General features: G+C 47.7%; 1 protein-coding gene across 22 annotated transcripts in view; it reads right to left on the bottom strand.

Annotated features, from left to right (window-relative positions):
* MARK2 (microtubule affinity regulating kinase 2) overlaps positions 1-17,802 on the bottom strand; it is a 148,235-nt gene that overhangs the window by 2,545 nt on the left and 127,888 nt on the right. For 5 of the 22 annotated variants that reach the window (XM_070766109.1, XM_070766120.1, XM_070766115.1 and 2 more), the window contains exons 11-18: positions 17,378-17,490; positions 15,214-15,346; positions 12,516-12,694; positions 11,284-11,381; positions 7,861-8,019; positions 5,906-6,157; positions 4,295-4,321; positions 1,222-1,266 (exon numbers count right to left, since the gene is read on the bottom strand). In XM_070766109.1, the coding sequence (XP_070622210.1) occupies positions 1,222-1,266; positions 4,295-4,321; positions 5,906-6,157; positions 7,861-8,019; positions 11,284-11,381; positions 12,516-12,694; positions 15,214-15,346; positions 17,378-17,490 (1,006 nt within the window). Of the gene's footprint in view, positions 1-893; positions 1,055-1,221; positions 1,267-4,294; positions 4,322-5,905; positions 6,158-7,860; positions 8,020-11,283; positions 11,382-12,515; positions 12,695-15,213; positions 15,347-17,377; positions 17,491-17,802 lie in introns of those variants that run through there. The other 17 variants (XM_070766116.1, XM_070766125.1, XM_070766119.1 and 14 more) reach the window with 8 other exon arrangements.

Raw genomic sequence — 17,802 nt, 5'->3', positions numbered from 1 at the left:
GAGGAGGAGGAAGGCGTTGGGGGTCTTTGGTACTTTCTGAGCATGGTTGTTTCCTTCCAGACGTTTCATTACCAGACTAGGTAACATCATCCGTGCTAAACTAGCGGTGGAAGGAGGTGGTGGCGATGATGATGGATAAGGAGGAAAAGGAGATGGAGGACTGTGGGGTGTTCTCTAAGTGTGGTTCTTTCATAGAAACATAGAAGATTGACGGCAGTAAAAGACCTCCTGGTCCATCTAGTCTGCCCTTATACTATTTCCTATATTTTATCTTAGGGTGGATCTGTGTTTATCTCAGGCATGTTTAGATTCAGTGACTGTAGATTTACCAACCACGTCTGCTGGAAGTTTTGTTCCAAGCATCTACTACTCTTTCAGTCAAATAATATTTTCTCACGTTGCCTCTGATCTTTCCTCCCACTAACCTCAGATTGAGCCCCCTTGTTCTTGTGTTCACTTCCTATTAAAAACACTTCCCTCCTGAACCTTTTTTAACCCTTTAACATATTTAAATGTTTCGATCGTGTCCCCCCTTTCCCTTCTGTCCTCCAGACTGAGTCCATGAAGTCTTTCCTGATAAGTTTTATGCTTAAGACTTTCTACCATTTTTGTAGCCCGTCTTTGGACCCGTTCAATTTTATCCATCTCTTTTTGCAGGCGAGGTCTCCAGAACTGGACACAGGATTCCAAATGGGGTCTCACAAGTGCTTGATCACAATCTCCCTCTTCCTGCTTGTTATATCTATAGCTATGCAGCCAAGCATTCTCCTCGCTTTCCCTACCACCTGACCGCACATTTGGAGACTGTCAGAAATCACGACCCCTAAAATCCTTCTCTTCTGAAGTTTTTGCTAACACAGAACGGCCAATACAATAGTCAGACTGAGGATTCCTTTTGCCCAAGTGCCATTATTTCCTTGCAGAGACTTTATTACCAAACAAAGCAACACCATCAGTGCCAGAGTGTGGGAGGAAGAGGGCTGCGTGGGGTTCTCTGAGCACGGTTCTTTTTCTCGCCGACATTGAATTACCAGGCTAGGTAATATTATCAGTGCTAGACAGGAGGAGGAGGAGGAGGAAGTGGAGGAAGGAGAAAAAAAAGAGAAAGAGGTCAGGGCAACGGAAGAGGTGTAAAGAAGGGAGGCAGCCTGGCCCCATCGGGAGAAACAGACCGAGTGGACCCAAGGTGGGAAGCCCCTCCCAGCCCTGGCTGCGTCTCACCTGAGGGTCTCCACGCGGTCTTTGTTTTCGGGTTCATGCAGGTTCCTCAAAAAACAGAGCAGGAGAGAAGCCATCAGCACCCTCCAGTTAGCACTTCCTGCCCCGGGTTTTTCTTTTCGCCCAAGCCATGGGGAGGGGGGGAGGGCATCAAGGCATTCGAAGGGGGGGTTGGGAGGGGGGGGGGGGCTAAGGTGTGGTGGGCCCCCCAGGCAGAGCAGACACAGCCCCTCTCGGTTGTTGTTGTTTGGCATGCTGGGATCAGCCAAGGCAGCCTTTTTTTTTTCCCGGCGGGGAGAAAGCTACAAGGTCAGCTTTGGGTTTGTTTGTCTGGGTGCAAGCACCGTTTCTCTAATCCATTCCCTGAAGAGCAGAAGCCACAGACAAGCCAGGGAGAAAGGAAGGAGAGGAGGAGATGGGGCTACTTGGAGTGGGGGAAACATTGAATGAGGGGGACTCCTGGTCTGGACGCTAGGGCTGCCGTGAACCCCACCGGGGGGTCTTCAAAAGAGCCAAGAGAACCCTCAGCTTCTCCTTGGAATGGAAAAGACCTGCACAGCCTCCGAAGGCAGTAGTTGAATTGTCTCTCTTGAGCAGGGCAGAAGTGGGAAGCTACTGTGTCAAACGAAATTTCATCTTTCATCACTTTAGTTCTAGCCGTGCCAGTTTTGGGGAACGCTCCCCCAAACCCAGCATGACTCAGAGGCCTTCCTGTCTCTCTTTTCCTTTCTTCTCTTCCTTTTTCTATCTCTTCTTTCCATTTTGCTTCCTTTCTCTTCCTTCAACTCGTTACTCTTTCCTTCCTTCTGATTTCACTCACCCTTCCTTCCTTCTGTCCTTCCGTCCGTCCTTCCTTCCGTCCTTCCTTTTTTCCTTCCTTCCTTCCATCCTTCCTTCTTTCCTTCCTTCCTTCCTTCCTTCCTTCCTTCCTTCTGTCCTTCCTTCCTTCCTCTTGCAAAATGTTTCGCTTCTCCATCCCAGAAGAACTGAAGAAGCTAGTTTCCCTCAGCAGAGAGTTGCAGTTGAGGAGGGGTGGGGGGATATCTTGCAAGACCTCCCCTCTTTTTTGGGGGGGGGGAATCCATTCGAACCTATGCACCCTCTATTTTGCCCCAGCTCTGTTCCCCCCACTCCCGAGATGTTCTGGGTCAATTTTGTAGGTCAACACTGTTGCTGTACCAGGTTGAGATGCTGAAGGTTGATTTTAAAGGGTAATTTCTTTCTTTCTCTTTCTTTCTTTTTCTTTCTTTCTTCTTTCCTTTCTTTTTCTTTTTTCTCTCTCCGCTCCTCCTTTCCTCCCTCCCTCCCTCTTTCTTTCTTTTTCTTTCTTTCTCTTTCCACTCCTCTCTCCCTTTCTTTTTTCTCTCCATTCCTCCTTCTTTCTTTCTTTCTTTCTCTTTCCTTCCTTCCTTTCCACTCCTCTCTCCTTTTTTTCTTTTATTTCTTTCCACCTCTCCTTCTTTCTTTCTTTCTTTCCTTCCTTTCCTTCTTTCTTTTTCTTTTCTTTCTCTCTCAATCTCCACTCCTCCCTCTTTTATTCCTTCCTCTTTCCTTTCTCCTCTTGTTTCTTTTCCTTTCTTTTCTTGGGCGGGGGGAGTGCAAAGGGCTATCAGAAAGCAGATATTGCTGAAGCAAAGGCTGGATGCTTGAAAAAAAACACCCAATTCTGCTTATTTTCCGTTTAAGCCGGAGTTAATTCAGGTGGATGAAGCTGGTTTGATTCCATTTACTTGAGTCTGGCATTTCGCAGCTCGCACGCGACTTTGCAGAAGTGACGGCTGAAAAGTGACAGCACAATTTCCTTCTCATTTCAGAGGGGGACAATATGGGAACTACAGCATGAGACTTAGCTACACAGGCAATTCTCTCGACTTACAAACAGTTCGTTTAGTGACCGTTCGAAGTTACAACTGCCCTGAAAAAAAGTTACTTTTTCAAACTTACAAACGTTGCAGCATCAAAATTCAGACGCTTTGACAGCCGATTTATATTTATGACGGCTGCAATATCCCCGTTCTGTGTGTGTGTGTGTGTGTGTGTGTGTGTGTGTGTGTGTGAGTGATGTGATGTGATCCACTTTTGCGACCTTTTGACAAGCAAAGTCAATGGGGAAGCCAGGGTGACTTCATAACCGTGCAAATGATTTAACAACGGTGACAACCAAGGTCGTAAAACTAGCACGTATAATTGAATTAAAGGATTCTGTTGTCGTCTAAAACTTTTCTTTCCTTGGATTTATCCATAGTTGGCCTACTGGGCGTCAAAAAGCTTAATAAATTGTGCACTGCTGGGTGTCGCACACTGGCAGTTATGACGCATATTTTGAGCGACAGGAATCCGCAGCAGAGGGAGGAAAGAGCCACATGCGGCTCCAGAGCTGCGGGTTGCTGACTTCTGCGCTAGGCCAAAGCGGCTCTCATAAATTTACCATTGTGATCTGAGTTCCCCATCCCCCCCTTGAAAATAAACCACTGCCACCTGCACCACAAATCTTCCCCTTGGGGGTGCAATCCCCCCCCAGGGTCTCCATTTTCAGCCCCTGAAGAGGGCGGAGAAGCTGCCTGTTTGCCACCACCCGGAAGCTGAGCCGGCAGCATCCAGCCGCGGAGCAGAGGGACAGCCCAGCTCCTCCGAACCGCCACCATGCAGGGAGAAGGATTAGTGTGGGGGAAGGAGTAGGGAAGGAGGGAGAGTGTGGGGAGATTCTGGTTAGAACGAGCAGAGGCCCAGCCAAGACAAAAACCACAAAGATGGAGAATCACCTTTAAAGAGACAGCCTTCTCGTACGCTAAACCCCCAATTTGTTGGCAGCCCAGATGGGACGGAGTGGAAACAGCTCCTCCCCACATGCCAGGGGGCTTCCCTTCCTGCAGAGCTGCCCTGACTGTCCCTTTAAGGGTGCCCTCTGCATTCACATACAGCCACCCTTGGCCACCACGAGTTTGGAGGGGGGGGGACATAGAGAAAGAGAGAGAGAGAAAAGCTGGCAGAGAGGAGGAGAGTGTTGCACGAGAGGAAGAAAGCGAAGAGGAGGAGGAAGAAAAAAAGAACAAATTCCAGAGTGACGAACGCCTACCTTCTGGCAAACCTGAAAGACAGATTTCTAGAAGGGGAGGGGGTAAAAAAAAAGGGAGGGGGGAGGAAAAAAACACAGTGGTGGGTGGATGAGCAAGCGTGAAAGGGTGAAATGAACAAGCCATGGGTCCCGGAATAAGCCGAGTGCCCCCATCTACCCTCCCCAGATTTTTTTCTTTGGGGGGGGGGAGTGTTAGGTGTTTTTGAGGAAATAGAGGCTGGCACAAACACTTCCCCTCCAGGGTCTGCTGGGGTCACCCCCTCCCCTCTCCCACCCCATAGCCCCCTCTGGCTGGAGGCTGCCCAGAGAAGGACCCACAGAAGGATGGGGTGGTTGGTTGGGAGGAAGGCAGGGGAGGAAATTACAACACACAGCAAAAGGAAAGGGAGGGGGCTGGAGACAGGAGGCGCTGGACTGCATAGAGGGAGGTTTCCCGCCCCCTCCCCAAACTCCCTCCCCTCCTCTTGGGCTCTTGAGAAGTAGAAGAAGGGAGGTTTACAAAACAGAGTCTGGGACACACACAAACACACATAGTTTGGGGCCTTGCAGACTCTCTGTTTCGATTGATTTTGCGGCCTTCTGCCAGGTCATTCTCAGTGTTTTTCTCAACCCTGGGACGTTTTTAAAAACAGGGTGGAAATCCCCCAGCCGGGCAGAGCACAGATTAGAACCGGAACAACGGTGTGTGTGTGTGTGGGGGGGGGGAAGCAAGGGAATTCTGGGAGTTGAAGTTCCACCCCCATCTTTAAAAACACCCCAAGGTTTGAGAAACCCGAGGCTACCTTGGCTAAAATGACAGGTGGGCAGCTACAGCTGGGGTACCCCCCAGCCCAAAAAATTTAAGGGGTGAGGTGGGGGTGGAGGGAGGGGTTGGACAATTCTGTTGCATGGCTGAGATCAGAATTGCCGGGGGGGGGGGGGGAGAGGCTGAGAGGAGATTCCGAATTGCAATTCCCAGAAGAAGCGAAGGCATTTGGTTCTGAAATACTACAATAGCAACATCACCTGGACTTATATTTATCATTATTATTATTATCATTATTATTATTATTATCATTATTATTATTATTATCATTATTATTATTATTATTATTATTATTATTAATTAGATTTGTATGCCACCCCTCTCCGGAGACTTATATACCGCTTCCTAGTGTTTTTACAGCCCCCTCTAAGCGGTTTACAGAGTTATCCTCTCGCCCCCAACAATCTGGGCCCTCATTTGACCCACCTCAGAAGGACGGGAGGCTGAGCCAACCTTGAGGCTGGTGGGATTTTGGAACGGCCAAACTGCAGGCAATCGGGCAGAAATAGCCCTGCAGTACCGCACTCTAACCACTGTGACAGATGGCGCACAAGGGGTTGTGGGTGCTGTGATATTATGTGGGAGGGAGTGGGGAGAGGGAGGGACTAACACACCATGCGCCCCCTTAGAACCACCGAGAACAGCCGTGACGTTTCCGATAGGGGAGCGGAAATGAGGGGGAGGGTCTTATCTCACCCCTATCCTGCCCGCCTGCCCCCCCTCCATGCAGTCACGCCCTCCCCCCCGCCCCAGGATGCAATGGGGATTCCCCACTTCGGCGCCTCCCCTCCCCATCCCCGGCTCACCTGCGTACGAACTTGGAGGTGAACTTGCTAAAGAGGCTGCCTGAAGCTCCTCTCCGGCCTTGGCTGTTGCCGGAAGGCGAGGCGGGCGTTAGGCCGTAGGAGAGGTTCTGTTGGTCCCGGACCGGCCGGAGCTGCCCGGCGTGGAAAGTGCTGCGGCTCTGTATGCCTCGCGGGAAGTTGGTGCGCTCGGGAAGGGCGCTGCTGATGTTGTGGGCAGAAGGGGAGGCCACCGGAGCCCGCTGGGGGGCCGTGCTGTAGGGGAAGGAGAAGAAGGAAGGAGGAAGAGGTCAATTAGAGGGGAGGCCGGACCAGGAGACCCTCCACCCCCTTCTGCCCTCGGGAGGTGGGGGTCAGCGAAGGGAGAGAGAAGCCACGTTCTAGCCATGAATGCTGGTTTGGGATTCCTGAGGGGCAGGGTGGGGGTTGGACAGAAAGCAGATTTGTTGGGTTTGGCTTGGAGGCCATATTTAGGAGTGTGAACATGGAGGAGGCTTCTACAGTGGTACCTCTACCTAAGAACGCCTCTTCTTACGAATGTTTCTAGATAAGAACCGGGTGTTCAAGATTTTTTTGCCTCTTCTCAAGAACCATTTTCCACTTACAAACCGGAGTCTCTGAAACTTTAACCGGAAAAGGCAGGGAAAAGCCTCTGTGGGGCCTCTCTAGGAATCTCCCGGGAGGAAACAGGGCCTCCACCCTCCCTGTGGTTTCCCCAATCACACGCATCGTTTGCTTTTACATTGATTCCTATGGGAAAAACTGTTTCTTCTTACAAATTTTTCGACTTAAGAACCTCACGGAACGAATTAAGTTCATAAGTAGAGGTACCACTGTATACAACAGAGATGGGTTCATCCCGGTTCGCTCGAACTGGTAGCAAACCACTGGTGATGTCACGGTGATGAGACGGAACCGGTTCGGGCAATGCCGGTCTGCCATCTTTTTTAAAAAAATCTTTTTTCTCCGTTGAGTTTCTGCACTGCATATATGTAACTGTCTTGTTTTCGGCTTTTAAAAAATAAATAAATTGGGATTTTTCGGCACTATGGCACAGGAGGATGGAGTCCACCTCTGTTCCACAGTGACGGTTGGGGGGGGAGAAGCTGGATTCACTTAACGACTGAGGCCGAAAGGAAATCAGGAGCGGGCAGGTGCTGTTTCACTTAACAACCCCACTGCTTAGTGATGGAAGACGTTCTGGTCCCACTCATATTCCCAAATGGAGGACTACCTATAAAACTGATTCCCTTCGTCCCGGGCGTGGAGAGGGGAAGCAAACCCAGTTGGAATCAGCGACATGGTCCCAAAGAAGCCAGGATCGTAAGCTGATCGGAACCCTGGGCTCTGAGGGCACTTGAGGAAGGACCCCCGTGAAACCGTGTTTCCCCCCTTCCAGCCTTGAGTCCAAATGATCTTCGATGCTCTTTAGAAGAGCCCGTCATTCACGAGGGACGTTCACAAACCAAGATTCCTGGCTGGACGTGAGAATCCAGGGCTGGTTTTTGAAGGAATGAGCGTCTGGGTAGAAGTAGAAGGTGGACCCAGTCCTTCAGTGGGGCAGGTACAGAAAGGAAACTCCGTGGCTGCCCCACAGGAGGAGGGGGCTGCCTTCCACTGCAGCTGTGTTGAAGGAGGGGAGACCCCCCTCAAAAAAAAAAAAGGAGGAACCCACCCAACAGGATGAGCAACATTCTGGGTCTCTTGTGACTCTGCCTGATGCGGTGTGGTACCCCAGAAGCGTGGCTCTGCCTGGGGGCCCCCCTCCCAGGTTTCAGGACAGAACCCCCAAACCTCTCCGTTGTTCTGCCCCCCTCTAGGTAGCCACGGCTCTGGGGCCAGGACCGGAGGCAGAACAATGAAGCCGAGGAGGGCGGGGGGGGGGAAGCCCAAGACGCCTGGAGGGAGGGAAGAAGGCTGGAAGGAAGGAAGGAAAGACCCCCAGGCTGCCCACTTGCCTAGGTCGCTGGGCCTCGCAGTGATTGTCGGTGGGGGGCAGCGTGGGCTTGGAGGGGTGCACCGAGGCGGACATGGATTTCTGGTGCTGTCGCGGGCGCGCGGAGCTCACGGCGGCAGAGGCGGAGGCGGTGGAGGCCCTGGAGCCCGGAGTGGTTAGGCTGGGAGGGAGGGGGAGAGAAAATAAAATCAAGCCAGGGAGAAAGGCGGGAGTCCAAACCAAGGAGAGAAAAGGGGGGGGGAGAAAAGGACAAGGGGAAATAGGGAGTGAAGCAGGCTGGCGGATGAAATCTGCAGCGGGAGCCCCACCAACTACCCCCCAAATTATCTGGTGATGTTGCCCATCAGCAGCTGGTAATCATGTGACTACCCTTTTCCTTTCCTCCCTTCCCTTCTTTTACCTTCCTCTCCTCTTCTTTTATCTTTTCTTTCTCTTACCCATTCCTGGTTTCTGCACATTTCTCTATCTTCCTTCCTTCCCTTTCCTTCTTTTTTTTCTTCCATCTTCCTTTCCTTTCCTTCCTTTTGTTCCTTCTACTTTCCTTCCTTCCCTTTCCTTCTTTTCTTTCTTCCATCTTCCTTTCCTTCCTTTTGTTCCTTCTACCTTCCTTCATTCCTTCTTTTCTTTCTTCCATTTTCCTTTCCTTCCTTTTGTTCCTTCTACCTTCCTTCCCTCCCTTTCTTCTTTTCTTTCTTCCATCTTCCTTTCCTTTCCTTCCTTTTCTTGCATCTACCTTCCTTCTTTTCTTTCTTCCATCTTCCTTTCCTTCCTTTTGTTGCTTCTACCTTCCTTCCTTTCCTTTCCTTCCCTCTTCCTTTCCTTCCTTCTGTTTCCTCTATCTTCCTTCCCTTCCCACCTTCTCGTCCCAGCCATTCCTTTGTCAGCTAAAGGGGGGGGCTGAAGGTCCCCTCAACCAACCCCGCCAGGTCACAGACAGAGCCGCCAGGAGGCCCACAGGCATTTCTGGGGAAAGCAAATATACAATACACAACCCGGTATATATGTATATGATCAAGCACCCATCCATCCCAGATGCAACAGGAGGCGAATGGAGGCTCTACAGAGTGGGGGGGGGGCAGGAAGATGAGGGGTGGGTACATGCCTGTTTGAAGCTTTGGAGGAACCAGGGGAGGTTGGGGTCCAAAAAAAAAAAGGCATGAAAATATGTATGTGGGAAGGTCACAGGAATGAAGGAACCAGGGTTGCTCCTTTGCTAGCTAAGGAAAAAAATATATCCCTGTAGGAAAGGACTTTTGGCCAGGAATTCGGGGCGGGAGGGGCAGCCTGCAAGGGAAGTAAAGTAAGCCCCTCCCTCACGGAGATGGGAGGTGTCCTCACCCCCCTCTCCCTTTATCGGTCCAGGGCTGGCCTCAATGGTTGCTCTGAAGCTAAGCTGTTGTGGCCCATAACAGGGCCCCTGGTACTCGATTCCGGCAGCACAGAGGCTGACGTGGTGATGCATTGAGGAGGCTGGAGAGGACGGGGTGCCGGAGGTGGAGAATCAGCCGGGGCCTCCTGAACTTCCTGTCAGTGACGAGGAAGAAGAGGAGGAGCGTATTCTCAATGCACAGGCAGGCAGAGCTGCCAAAAGGCAGGAAGGGCTCCTCAGGAGGAGGTCTCCTCGGGAGTAAGGCTCAGGGCTAATTGGCCGCTCCCCTAGCCTATCTAAGAGATGATGCTGAAGGAGCCAATTTGCAGGAAACAACTTTGTTCCTATTTCTTCGTGTCTTGACTCTGATCGGTTCCTGTTCTCTCTCTTATTTTTCCTGCAAATTGCTTCTGGGCATTTTGCCAACCACCGTGTAAGATTGCTGTTATCTACTACTGCTTACTCGGAATTAAGTTATTATTTCGTGGGCTCGTGCTGGCTGTTAATGAAATTAAATTAACAGCCGGTGTTCAGAAAAGACGGCTTTACGTCGTGTTTGTGTTTGACGTCTACTAAGAAAGCTCATTAGTCCTTAATTAGTACACTAAGGTTTGCACAGACTTTGGGTGTGTGCTGCGGTCTTCGTGGTCCGCAGCTGGGCCAGAACATAAGCGCAGGGAGGGGGGGATGGGAGGGGAAGGCGTGGGTCTTTTTAGCAACCCGTCTGCATCTCCAAGTGGTATCTTTTCCACAAGGATAATTCGTACCCGGAGCAGGCGCCTTGCAAGGCTGGGTTTAGGCCAAGGTGGGACTTTTAAACAGGGTCCATTTAGATCCAACTATAGTTTTTGTAAAGTGGTTACAGCATTTTGGGGGAGGAGAAGAGAAGGGAAAACTACACCACTTTAAATAAGAATTTTTAAAAAATCCTCTATTCTGTAAAAACTGCAAAAGAAAATGACGAAAGGCTATTTTTTATATACCGTATTTTTCTGTGTATAAGGCGCAACTTTTTCCTCCTTAAAAGAAGCTGATAATTAGAGTGCGTCTTATATTCTGAATGTGGTCGTCCCCCCCCCAGCCCTAACTAGCTGCTAACGATCTTCCCAGCTCATACCTTGCCGGCACTTTCATTGTGTCTCTTTGCCAAGAATGTTTTCCAAGCCCTAATTCTTTTTCACTAACTTGCTCTGAGTAAGTTTCTTTCCAGCCCTAACCAGGTGCTAACAATGTTCCCAGCTATTACTGGCTTGCAAGCTCTCTCAGAATAATTTTTTTTAAGCCTTTAACCAGGGGATAAAATAATGTGCTAAAGCTGACCAGACTAAGGACGCTAGCTAGATGAATATCTGGTAAGCAGATTCTTTTCCCTATTTTCCTCCCCAAAAACTTCGGTGCGTCTTAAACTTCGGTGCGTCTTATACTCCAAAAAATACGGTATACTGCTCAAAAAATAAAGGGAACACTTAAATAACACAAGTAAATCAAACTTCTGTGAAATCAAACTGTCCACTTAGGAAGCACCACTGATTGACAATCAATTTCATTTTGTAGTCAGCACAATCAACTCCAAGTAAATCGAACGTCTGTGAAATCAAAACTGTCCACTGAGGAAGCAACACTGATTGACAATCAATTTCACCGGCTGTTGTGCACATTCAACTTTGTACGGAACAAAGTGTTCCATGAGAATATTTCATTCATTCAGATCTAGGATGTGATATTTGAGTGTTCCCTTTCTTTTTTTGAGCAGTGTATATATAAACAAGCATTATTATTATTATAAATATTATTACTATTTTTGTAAAAGTAAGTGGACTCAGAAAATACGCCCTTGACTAAGCACTTGCATATGTTAAAGGGGGGGAAAAGGTATAAATAAATTAAAAAAATTAAGAATACAAAACAAACAAGTAAATTATCCAAGTCTACAAAAGACGCTAAGGGTGGAGAACTTTGCTTTATAGAAAACACTTTTTTGTTTCTGGGTGGGGTGGGAAACCTCTGGGGGTGTGGTCTGGCCAGGACTTCCTTCCTCGTCCTCCTCTTCCTCACCTGTCTTTGCCGTTCTGTATCGAGTTTTGGCCCAAGCTGGCGCGGTCCAACATGGGGGAATTGCGGCTCCGGTTTGTGCTGGTGGAGAGGACGCTGTTCTGCAAAGGAAGAAAGATGGCAAGTGAGGGGCGCGGGCACTGTCCCAGGGTGGGCACGTTTCACATCAGGGGGGGAAAAAAAAAGCTCCGCGGGCAGTCCTCAATTTACAACACTTCACTGAGTGGCCGTTCAAAGTTACGACGGCTGTTGGCGACTTTGTTTCCACACTTAGAATTATCCCAGGCATGTTTAAATTCAGTTACTGTGGATTTATCTACCACAACTGCTGGAAGTTTGTTCCAAAGATCTACTACTCTTTCAGTAAAATAATATTTTCTCATGTTGCTTTTGATCTTTCCCCCAACTAACTTCAGATTGTGCCCCCTTGTTCTTGTGTTCACTTTCCTATTAAAAACACTTCCCTCCTGGACCTTATTTAACCCTTTAACACATTTAAATGTTTCGATCGTGTCCCCCCTTTTCCTTCTGTCCTCCAGACTATACAGATGGAGTTCATGAAGTCTTTCCTGATAAATTTTATGCTTAAGACCTTCCACCATTCTTGTAGCCCGTCTTTGGACCCGTTCAATTTTGTCAATATCTTTTTGTAGGTGAGGTCTCCAGAACTGAACACAGGATTCCAAATGTGGTCTCACCAGAGCTCTATATAAGGGGATCACAATCTCCCTCTTCCTGCTTGTTATACCTCTAGCTATGCAGCCAAGCATCCTACTTGCTTTCCCTACCGCCTGACTGCACTGTTCACCCATTTGGAGACTGTCAGAAATCACGACCCCTAAATCCTTCTCTTCTGAAGTTTTTGCTAACACAGAACTGCCAATACAATACTCCGATTGAGGATTCCTTTTCCCCAAGTGCATTATTTTACATTTGGAAACATTAAACTGCAGTTTCCATTGCTTTGACCATTTATCTAGTAAAGCTAAATCATTTACCATATTACAGACGCCTCCAGGAATATCAACCCTATTACACACTTTAGAGTCATCGGCAAATAGGCAAAAGGTTCGCCATCACTATCTTAAGGGGATAGTGAAATTCAGGGTTCCATTATGGAATCGAGGACTACCTGGATAGGAAATTCCCGAGCGGCCACGCTGGGCAGACAATTACAGCCTTGAAGCCGCTCCCCGCCCCCCCCGAAAGCCCACTGGGGTCCTTAAGGCACTGACCGTGGAGGGCATAGGGGTGCTTTTTTTCCTCTCCAGGCTGGGCAGGGGGCTGGCGGGCACTTTGACGGTGCTCCCGGCCTTGGTGCGCCCGGCTTCCCTCTCCTCTTCGGGCCTCTTGTTCTCAGCGTTGGCTGCCTGCGTTTTCTTGGAGTAAGACGTGGATGTCGGGATGTTGGGTACTGCGGGAAGAGGAAAATAGCGGAGTGAGTGCCAGGGAGGTGCAGGAGGGAGGAACAAGGATTGTCCCTTGGGGGGTGAAAGGAGACCCCCCCTCTCCACTCCCCGAGACCCTCTCAAAGATGAACGTTGAAAAGTTGAAAAGATTCCAGACGATTTACACCAAGAACTCAAAAGGTGCAAAGGAAAATTATTATTATTATTATTATTATTATTATTATTATTATTATTATTATTTGGATTTGTATGCCGCCCCTCTCCGCAGACTATTATTGTTGTTGTTGCTATTAGATTTTTGTCCTTCTTTTTCATTGATTTATACACACAAATGCAAATCCATTTTAGGGATCCCAAGGTGGGGACCAACTACTAACACGCACACACCCTCCTATTTTCTGCACCACAAGAACCCTGTGAGACGGGTTGGCCCAAAGTCACCCAGCCAGATCTCCTGCCTAAGGCGGGACTAGAACTCACTGCCTCCTGGCGATTGGCCCTAAATTACCCTGCCACTTTTCCTGCCTAAGGCGAGACTAGAACTCACTGCCTCCTGGCGATTGGCCCTAAATTACCCTGCCACTTTTCCTGCCTAAGGCGGGACTAGAACTCACTGCCTCCTGGCAATTGGCCCTAAATTACCCTGCCACTTTTCCTGCCTAAGGCGAGACTAGAACTCACCGTCTCCTGGTGATTGGCCCTAAATTATCCTGCCACTTTTCCTGCCTAAGGCGAGACTAGAACTCACCATCTCCTGGCAATTGGCCCTAAATTACCCTGCCACTTTTCCTGCCTAAGGCGAGACTAGAACTCACCGTCTCCTGGTGATTGGCCCTAAATTACCCTGTCACTTTTCCTGCCTAAGGCGAGACTAGAACTCACTGCCTCCTGGTGATTGGCCCTAAATTACCCTGCCACTTTTCCTGCCTAAGGCGGGACTAGAACTCACTGCCTCCTGGTGATTGGCCCTAAATTACCCTGCCACTTTTCCTGCCTAAGGCGCAACTAGAACTCACCATCTCCTGGTGATTGGTCCAAAGTCTTTCATGTCCAAGACCCTGCTGGGTGCTGGGTGATGGTGAGTTCTAGTCCTTTTCTTAGGTATGAAACAACTGTGTGACTTGGGGGGGGGGGTGCAATCACCAGGAGACGGTGAGTTCTAGTCCCACCTTAGGCAAAAAAAGCTAAGTGACTTGAGAGCAATCACCAGGAGACGGCGAATTCTAGTTTTGCGTTAAGCCCTGAAACCTGGCTGGGTGACTTTGGGCCAATCACCAGGAGACAGTGAGTTCTAGTCCCACTTCAAGCATGGAACAGCTAAGTGTCTAGCGACCAATCACCAAGAGACAGTGAGTTCTAGTATTGTGTTAGCCATGAAACAGCTGGGTGACTTTGGGGGAGGGGCAACCACTAGGTGACAATGAATTCTAGTCCCTTTCTTAAAGCTGGGAAGAGGGGGGAGAATTGGAGTGAGAGAGAGTGTCTAGCCATTTGGCTAGTACCGGAGTTGGTTACGATGTCTGTTTCAATGGTGTATTTGGGATATTATTTTCCATCTTAAAGAGTTTATTTTTGTTTTGTTTTGAGGGTCGTTGATTCTGGTCTTTAACTGTTATATGTAGGTTTTATAAGTCATTTGTCACAATTTTTGTATTTGCTTGTATTTTATCTTTCAATGAACATTGATTTGTTTCTTCTTTGTGTGTATTGCAAATATGCGTTCCGAGACCGCCCGCGAAAGTCAAATTTCCGCGAAGTAGAGATGCGGAAGTAAATACACTATTTTTGGCCATGAACAGTATCCCAAGCCTTCCCTTAACACTTTAAACCCCTAAATTGCAATTTCCCATTCCCTTAGCAACCATTTAGATTATTACTCACCATGTTTATTTATTAAAGTTTATTAAAAAAAATATTTATTAAAGGTGGACGAAAGTTTGGCGATGACATATGACGTCATTGGGTGGGAAAAACCGTGGCATAGGGAAAAAACCCGCAAAGTATTTTTTAATTAATATTTTTGAAAAACCGTGGTATAGACTTTGAACCCGCGAAAATCGAGGGAACACTGTGTATCAATGTATATACTTTTTTGACTATACCTTTTAAAACAATTTAATAAAAATTACTTTAAAAAAAAAAAAGAACATTCATTTGTTGAAATGTTATATTTTGTAATGTTGGTAAATATTTATTTTTTTTTGGTCTTAGCCACTTGTCCCAGGCTTGGTAGAAATCTCTGTCATTCCTATCCTGTATTTCCAAGGTCAATTTGCACATTTCGGCATATGTTATGGTTTTATTCAAGAGGTTTAAATATGGTTGGAGTTCCTTAGGTTTTATATTGGGGGTTTTTAGGTTTTATGTTGGGTTTCTCAGATTTTGCATTGCATTGACTGCAACATGTAAACCGACCCAAGTCCGCAGGAAATCCAATAAAATAAAATAAATAAAAATAAATCCCTCCTGGGCAGGAAAGGGCCCACACCGCCTTTTGCTTGGCCCGTCGTAGGAAGAGACTCACCCTGGTCACTCAAACGACGCTGCTTGGGGTTGGCGGAGACGCTGCGCTGTACCTTGTGCGAAGGGGAGGGGACGGTGCTGTTGGCGAGCTCAGGCTGCTGGCGAGGTTTGAGGGTGCTGGTGTCGTTGTCGAGCTGGAAGACACACAACCAGGGGAATCGTCAGAAAAGGCCCCGGACCTCTCCTCCCCATCCGTCTCGCAAGCCCTCAGAGGCAGAACTCCCCCCCCCAAGCAAAAATTGGGTTTTTTTGCCCCCCCTTCTCATGGAGGAGAAAGAAGATTACACTGGGACTAGCTGGAGCATGGAAGAGAAAATTTGGATGAATGAAACCATGGGGGGGGGGGGGCTTTTTCCTGTAACCGTGGCCTCTTTTGCAAACTACATTTGCTGCAAAAGAAATTCAAAGTCTCTCATTTTTTTTTCCCTTTTTCTTTCTTTCTTTCTTTCTTTCTTTCTGTTTTCTTTCTTCTAACTTTTGATTAGTTTGTATCTAGTTATTGTTTTAATATATATTGGACTTCTTTTTATTGTTAACTGTATTTTTATATTTTGTTCTATGCCGCCCTGAGTCCTTTGGGATTGGGCGGCCCAGAAGTTGAATAAATAAGTAAATAAATAAATACATGAACAAACAAACAAACAAACAAACAAGGGCGTACATAACAACTATCCTTGTGGTGTGACCAGAACAATCTAGAACTGAACACACTCAAAACCGTAGAAATGGTGACTTTAGGAGAAACCCTTCCACCCTTCCACCTCTCACAATACTAGACAACACAGTATCAACAGTAGAGACCTTCAAATTTCTAGGTTCTATCATATCTCAAGACCTAAAATGGTCACCTAACATCAAAAACATCATCAAAAAAGCACAACCAAGAATGTTCTTTCTGCGCCAGCTCAGGAAGCTCAAACTGCCCAAGGAGCTGCTGATCCAGTTCTACAGAGGAATCATTGAGTCTGTCATCTGCACCTCTATAACTGTCTGGTTCGGTTCTGCAACCCAACAAGACCGACACAGACTTCAGAGGAGAATAAGAATTGCAGAAAAAACAATTGCTGCCAACCTGCCTTCCATTGAGGACCTGTATACTGCACGAGTCAAAAAGAGGGCGGGTAAAATATTTACTGACCCATCGCATCCTGGACACAAATTGTTCCAACTCCTACCCTCAAAACGTCGCTACAGAGCACTGCACACCAAGACAACTAGACACAAGAACAGTTTTTTCCCGAACGCCATCACTCTGCTAAACAAATAATTCCCTCAACACTGTCAGACTTTCTACTAAATCTGCACTTCTATTCTACTAGTTTTTCTCATCATTCCTATCACCCATTTCCTCCCATGTTGACTGTATGACTGTAACTTGTTGCGTATATCCTAAGATTTTTATTAATATTGCTTCTTCATTGCTTATTTGACCCCTGTGACAATCATTAAGTGTTGTACCACATGATTCTTGACAAAAGTATATTTTATTTTATGTACGTTGAGAGCATCTGCACCAAGACAAATTCCTTGTGTGTCCAATCACACTTGGCCAATAAAAATTATATTCTATAAGTGCACTGGTGTGCCTTTCGTCCCCTGTCCAATTGTCTTTCCTTTCTCTCACTTATCATATATATATTCTCTTTCTTTCATATATCCTCTCCTCTAAGTTCACTTTTACCCTTATATATATTACTACATGTCTATTTTTCTTCCTGTGTATTTGTGTATTGGACAAATGAATAAATAAATAAATAAAATAAACTTCTGGAGGCAGGCGGTTCCACTGGTAAATTGCTCTCATAGTTGGGAAAATTCTCCTAAATTCTACTTGTTCTCGAATAGGCCGACCCCCTCTTCTTTGGGGCTGCCCCTCAAATATTGGAAGGCGGCTATCATGTCACTTCTAGTCCTTCTTTAAACTGGACATACCCAGTTCCTGACAACCGTCCTTCGTACGTTTTAACCTCCGGTCCCCTAACCATCTTTGTTCTACTTTCCTTGCACTGTTCCCGGAGTCTCAACGTAAACGGAAGCGCTGTTGTAAACGTGACGGATCTTCCCGGTTGCTTTCGGGGCCAGCAAACCGCCCCTTTTAAAACCTCGATGCACGTGGGCAAAGACAACCCCCCCCCCCCCTCACTCGTTGGCCCCCTCGCACTCACCTCTGAGTTTTTGTAACCTAGCAGCAGGTATGTCGCCATCACTTCATTATACTTCTGGCTGACTAAGGACTCTTGGATTTCTTCCCGGGTGTATCCCATGGAAATCATGAGCTCTGGGAGGGTGGAAAAGAAGGCCGGAGAGAGGAAGAGGAGGGTCAAGACTTGTAGGAAAAACCACCAACCCCAACTGCATCCCATCTAGCCATCAAACGAAGGTGGCCTAACCCGGGGCCAGTGAAGGGCTACCACAATTTTTACTACCACACTGTGGGCGTGGCTTATGCAGGACACCCTGCATTTTATTTCAGTGCAAATTGGGGGTTTTTGGGGGGGGGGGAGCTCCATTTTTGCTACCCCATTGCGTCATCTCCCCCCGTCAGGGCAGTAGCCCACCCCTGCCAAGAGCCCTGAAGGGGAAAAAAGAA

The sequence above is a fragment of the Erythrolamprus reginae genome, chromosome 13 (genome assembly GCF_031021105.1).
Source record: "Erythrolamprus reginae isolate rEryReg1 chromosome 13, rEryReg1.hap1, whole genome shotgun sequence".
Taxonomy (NCBI): domain Eukaryota; kingdom Metazoa; phylum Chordata; class Lepidosauria; order Squamata; family Dipsadidae; genus Erythrolamprus; species Erythrolamprus reginae.
This window is presented reverse-complemented; position numbering and strand designations above follow the sequence as displayed.